The sequence below is a fragment of the Papilio machaon genome, chromosome W (genome assembly GCF_912999745.1).
Source record: "Papilio machaon chromosome W, ilPapMach1.1, whole genome shotgun sequence".
Taxonomy (NCBI): domain Eukaryota; kingdom Metazoa; phylum Arthropoda; class Insecta; order Lepidoptera; family Papilionidae; genus Papilio; species Papilio machaon.
In genome coordinates, this window is record NC_060015.1 from 3589153 (window position 1) to 3595586 (window position 6434).

At 40.8% G+C, this 6434-nt stretch overlaps 1 protein-coding gene across 1 annotated transcript; it reads left to right on the top strand.

Annotated features, from left to right (window-relative positions):
• The first annotated feature begins 2223 nt into the window (after positions 1–2223).
• On the top strand, positions 2224–5655 carry LOC123722918. The gene has a single exon (XM_045685478.1). It carries the CDS (start codon positions 2224–2226, stop codon positions 5653–5655), a length of 3432 nt encoding a protein of 1143 aa, XP_045541434.1.
• Positions 5656–6434: the final 779 nt, after the last annotated feature.

Consider the following 6434-nt stretch of genomic DNA (forward strand, 5'->3'; position numbering starts at 1 on the left):
GTTCCGTCAGCGTCGCTCAGCTGGTGATCTTCTCGCGTACCTCTCGCATCGATGGTCGGAGGCTATCGAGGGCAAGGGGGAGGCCCTGGCGGTTAGTTTGGACGTGGCCAAAGCCTTTGATCGGGTGTGGCACAAAGCACTTCTTGCGAAGTTGCCTTCCTACGGGCTGCCCGAGAAACTATGCGCCTGGATTTCTAGCTTCTTGGAGGGTCGGAGCATCAAGGTCGTTGTTGACGGTGCGTGCTCTGACCCGAAACCAATCAACGCTGGTGTCCCACAGGGCTGTGTACTGTCGCCCACATTGTTTCTTCTGCATATCAATGACATGCTGCAATTCAGCAACATTCATTGTTATGCAGACGATAGCACGTGTGACGCACTGTACACGGCCCGTGCCAATGTTTCTCGGGCTACTGCCGATGAGAACCGGACCAAACTTGTGTCTGAACTGGAGACCCTACTGGGTGAAGTTTCGGATTGGGGTCGACGAAATCTCGTTGAATTCAATCCCAAAAAGACACAAGTATGCGCCATTACCGCTAAAAAACAACCCTTTGTCGTAGATCTTCGTTTTGAGGCCACTCCCCTGGTTGCCTCAGCCAGTATCGGTATTCTCGGCGTTGACATATCGAGTGACGTTCAGTTTCGCGGTCACTTGGAAGACAAGGCCAAGCTGGCCTCCAAAAAGCTGGATGTGCTCAGTAGGGCGAAGCAGTATTTCCAGCCGGGCCACCGCCTACAACTGTACAAGGCGCAAGTTCGGCCCCACATGGAACGGAGAGCGACTCGAATCGTCAACGACCGAGCTCTTACCGATCGGCTTGATACTCTGGCCTTGCGGAGGGACGTCAATTCCCTCTGCATTTTTTATCGTTTATACCACGGGGAGTGTTCCGAAGAACTGTTTGGAACGATTCCTGCCGTCGAGTTTCGTCATCGGACGACCCGACTTACCGCCAGGTACCATCCATACCATCTGGACGGCTGGCATTCCACAACAGTGCGGTTCTCGCGAAATTTCTTGCCGCGCACGGCCGTGTTGTGGAATGGTCTGTCCTCGGCGGTATTTCCAAACCACTACGACTTAGGGTCCTTCAAGAAGCGAGCATATCTCTTTCTTAAAGGCCGGCAACGCATCTGTAATTCTCGTAGTGTTGCGGATGTCCATGGGCGTCGATGATCACTTCGGTGTTCGCGCCGCTCGTTTGCCCCCTTCTCTTATAAAAAAAAAAAAAAAAAAAAAAAAAAAAGACCTACAGACCCCTCTTTTGTTTTTTCCCAATTATTACTATTTTTTTCCCCTTTCCAAATTATACTTTTTACTCTCAACCTAACCAAAATTCTTAATTATATATATATTTTTTAGAATCACCTTATTTCACTTATACATTTATGAGAATTAAGAATTATTTACTGCTGTAACTGACGCACTGACGTACAGGCTTTTACAGAATATCAGCGCTTAATTCTGAAAAGAAATAAGCACAATGCTGAGTAAAGGCCTTGTCCATTCAGCATTGCAAACCTAGTAGGAACTTTGATTTTTTTTTATACTTGTTAATATGTGCATGCTTGTTGCTTTTTTATTATTATTTTTTTAATAGTTTTTGTGTTTTTTCCCTCCTTTCAGCATGTTTGTTATTTTTTTTTTTTTGTTTTTACTTTTTTATTGTTTACTTTCTAATTAATGTTTTGCTTTCTGAATGGATTAAATGAGTTTATTATTATTATTATTATATTTCAACCCACTTCGCGAAAAATGTACATAGTCAGGTTTTATTAGCTACCGCCGTTGTTAAGGCTAGGTAGAGAAATGGGTATTCTCAAGTTTTGAGAGCCTTATTAGACCAAGGCTCTCAAGCTTCCTTTATAACAGAATCTGCAGTTCAGTTATTGAAGTTAAAAAAAATAGCCGTTAAAACTACTATTTCAGGATTGGGGGGAGGTCATAGCGACCTGACTTCAAAATACATGGTTCAAGTTAACATTCAATCTTTAATTGATCCTAACTTCAATTTTCAAATAAAAGCTTATGTGCTGAGTAGGGTAACTTCTATTTTACCAGAAAGGAAATTTACATTGGTGGATTGGCCAGAACTTCATAGTGTTGAGTTGGCTGACCCAAATTTCAATAAGCCCAGCAAAATTGATATTTTGCTAGGTTCAGAAGCCTATACTAAAATTTTAAAAGAAGGCTTAATTAAGGACCCTAGAGGTAAAACAATGGCTCAAGATACTTACCTTGGTTGGATAGTATCAGGAGAAGTCGAGGATGAAGGGCAGTCGCATCATAAGTTAACTATTAGCATGCATGCAAAGGTCGAAACAGATCAAATCCTAAAAAAATTTTGGGAGTTAGAGGCAGAGCCAACAAACTCTGAATCATCAATACTTAGTCCTGAAGAACAAGCATGCGAAGATTACTTCGCTGCCACAACGCGCAGGGATAAAAATGGACGCTACATTGTAAAGCTGCCATTTCGGTCAAGCAAGACTCCCTGTAACACAAAGGAAATAGCATTAAAAAGGTTGTATAGTCTTGAACGGAAGCTATCTAAAAATAGTGAGCTTAAATCCCAATACACATCAGTAATTAATGATTATTTATCACAAGGTCATATGGAAGAAATTACCAATGAAATAGAAAAGAATAAAATTGGCGCTGTTTACTTACCGCATCATGGTGTAATCCGCGAAAATAAGTCGACCACAAAATTAAGGGTGGTATTTGACGCGTCAGCTAAAGGATCCGATGGTGTTTCTTTGAACGACACTTTAATGGTTGGACCACCCTTACAAGCTGACTTACGCCATACTGTTATGCGATGGCGACTACACCCTATATGTCTAGTAGCCGATATAATAAAAATGTATCGGCAAGTGAAGGTGGCTGGTGATCACGTAGACTATCAAAGGATTTTATGGCGAGAAGACGTTCATTCTAACGTAAAGGAATATAGGCTTTTGAGAGTTACATTTGGAATATCTAGCGCACCTTACCTGGCAGTGAAGGCATTGCAGCAAACTGCTTGCGATGAAGGCGAATCATATCCATATGCTGCTAGTAGAATCATGACAGACTTTTATATGGATGATCTCATGACGGGTTGCCAGACTGAAGAAGAAGCTGTAAAAATCTATCACGAGTTTAATGAGCTTTTAAATAAAACCGGTTTTACTTTACAGAAATGGACAAGTAACCGAGAAGAACTACTTAAACAAATAGAACTAGATACTGGAAGAAATCTAGAAATAAAGGAAGATGAAACTACAAGAATTTTAGGACTTACCTGGAACCGTAATTCTGATGAATTCCATTACACTGTAAACTTACCTTTTTCAACACCGTCGTCATCGGCATCTGAAACTAAAAGAAGTGTCATATCAGAGATATCACGTTTATATGACCCATTAGGTTGGATCGCACCATGTATAATTACCGCAAAGATCTTCATCCAAAAACTGTGGATCAGTGGTTTAGATTGGGATGACGAACTATCTGCAGAGCTTCTAGCTGAATGGCAGTTTTACCGTTGCGAGTTACAAAAACTCAATGAATTTAGGATTCCGAGATGGCTGCAAAGAAAAAACAATGATCAATCGGTAGAATTACATGGTTTTTCTGATGCATCAAGTGTGGCGTACGCCGCGGTTGTTTACATGAGAGTTATCGATAGTGAAGGCCAAATAAACTGCAATCTGGTAACTGCAAAAACAAAGGTGGCTCCCATAAAACAAGTTTCAATACCAAGACTGGAGCTATGTGGAGCAGTTTTAGTTACCAAATTACTGTTAGAAGTAGCTCGAGTTTTGAATGTTCGAAAATCAGACTTACATGCATGGACGGATTCAACAGTCGTGCTAGCATGGTTGAGCGATCATCCGAGTCGGTGGAAAACCTTCGTTGCAAATCGGACATCTGAAATCCTTACTGCCCTCGACTCCACTCAATGGCATTATGTGGACACAAAAAATAATCCCGCAGATATTGCTTCGAGGGGAACAACACCCACATCTCTATTAAATGATTCGCTTTGGAAACACGGACCACCGTGGTTGCTAGCTGACACCATAGCATATTGCAGACCTAAAGCTATAATGACCAAACTGGAACAGAGGTCTGTCAAGGTTCATGCAGCAGAGGTAACCGACAATTCGATCGAATTGATATGGTCCAGATTTTCATCTTTCCGTAAGTTAACCAGGACGTTAGCCTATTGCAGACGATTTTTGAATTTAAAGGTGGCTAAAGCATTACGGACACAGTTACCGCCTTACCTAACAGCTTCTGAAATCGCAGATACCATCCATCGCTGTCTCATGCTCTGTCAAATAGTGTGGTTTGAGACAGAAATAGAGGCAATACGAGCTGGTAAAAACGTTAGCAAGAACAGCGGTTTGATTTCTTTGAATCCTTATTTGGATGATAGGGGCCTCATGAGAGTGGGAGGAAGAATCCAAAATTCTCAGTTAGATGACAATATGAAGCACCCTATCATTGTTCCTTATCAGTCTCATTTGACGAAACTGCTCATATCGGACGCTCATCAACGCGTACTGCACGGCGGGCCACAATTGACATTAAATTTCCTTCGGTCAAAATATTGGATTGTGCGAGGTAAGCAGTTGATTAAAGCTCATATCCACAACTGTGTACCATGTATTCGTCATGCAGCTGTAACAAGAAATCAACTGATGGGGCAGTTGCCGTCATGCAGGGTGACACCGAGTAAACCTTTTCTTCATTCGGGCGTCGATTATGCGGGTCCAATTCATATGAGAACAGCTAAGGGTCGCGGCCATAAGTCCTACAAAGGATATATATGTCTTTTTGTTTGCATGGCAACTCGTGCTGTGCACATCGAAGCGGTCTCTGATTTGACATCTGAAGGCTTTCTTTCAGCCTTTAAACGTTTTGTCGCCAGACGTGGTCACTGTAGTCATCTTTACAGTGACAACGGCACCAACTTCGTTGGAGCTTCAAAGGAGCTTAAGGCAATGTTTCACAATGAATGTGCTTCTCTTCCTCGAGAAATAGCGGCTTTATTGGCCAACAATGGAACAGAATGGCATTTCATCCCGCCTCACTCTCCTAACTTCGGAGGTCTGTGGGAAGCTGGGATAAAAAGTACAAAACATCACCTTAGACGAGTTATTGGTGATTCTACTTTGACTTTCGAGGAATTGAGTACAGTTTTGCCACAAATTGAGGCATGTCTGAACTCAAGACCTCTGTCACAGAATAGTGCCAACTCGACAGATCCAAACCCTTTGACACCAGGACATTTCTTGGTCGGTCAGCCACTGGTGATAGCACCAGACTATAACTATGAGCATACGACAGTGAGTAGCTTGAGACGTTGGCAATTGACACAAAGAATGATTCAGGCTTTTTGGAAACGTTGGTCTCAGGAGTATTTAACTATGTTCTTTCAACGACATAAGTGGGCTAAACGTATCCGCGATCCAAAGGTTGGGGATTTTGTGTTGGTAAAAGAAGACAATTTACCCCCTGCCAAATGGTTATATGGGAGGGTAATTGAAGTACATCCTGGTAAGGATAATTTAGTTCGCGTAGTTACCCTGCAATGTAAGGATTCCCGAGTCAAACGTCCAACTTCGAAATTGTGTATCTTGCCTGTTAATGATGAATGATTAGTAGAATTATTAGTTAGTTAGTTGTTAATTAGTTGATAAGTAGTAGAATATGTAACTTGATTTTTTTTCTTTCACTTACCACTTTAAGGTAGAAGTTTCTTAATTTTTTTGTTCTTATTTTTTACTTTATATACAGTCCACTGCGATAGTAATTACAATTAGAATTTATTTTGTTAGTATATTTAAATTTTTAGAAAATGTTTTGAACTATGAATATTGTCATCTCCGATCACCTAGGATTATAGTAATAAATACAGTGCAACCTTAATATAACGTACCTCAATATAACGATTTCCTCGATTTAACAAATTTTTCGTAATCCCCTTGAATTGTCCATAAGAGTCAATATAAAATATACCTTTACATTGCGAACATTCTTTGCGTACAACCTCTTTATAACGAATTTTCAACTATCAATCAAATCAAATCATGGTGGGCGGTTTGAAAGGACTCGGTCCTTGGTGGGCGGAATGTTCACGTCTTAACAAACTGTATCACTTTAATTATTATACAACGATTACACTTGCTTTGCCTAGATGGCGTTGTTTGATTTTAATGCGTGGTATGGTTACGTTTTTGTATTGTCAATAAGTGATTTTGATTAATTTGTAATAAATGTCTTCGTTCTGAATACATGTGGTTTTATTTAGTGTTAAAAGTGCTGTGTTGTGCTGTGAACAAATATTCTCGACCCTGAAGGCATAGACAATGTTATTATTCACAATAAACCAATTTATAATATTAGGTCCTTACATATGAAATTGGCGTTTTGTATG

Excerpts from the sequence above, each read along its gene's own strand:
- LOC123722918 (XM_045685478.1), top strand. The coding sequence starts at position 2,224 with ATGGCTCAAGATACTTACCTTGGTTGGATAGTATCAGGAGAAGTCGAG.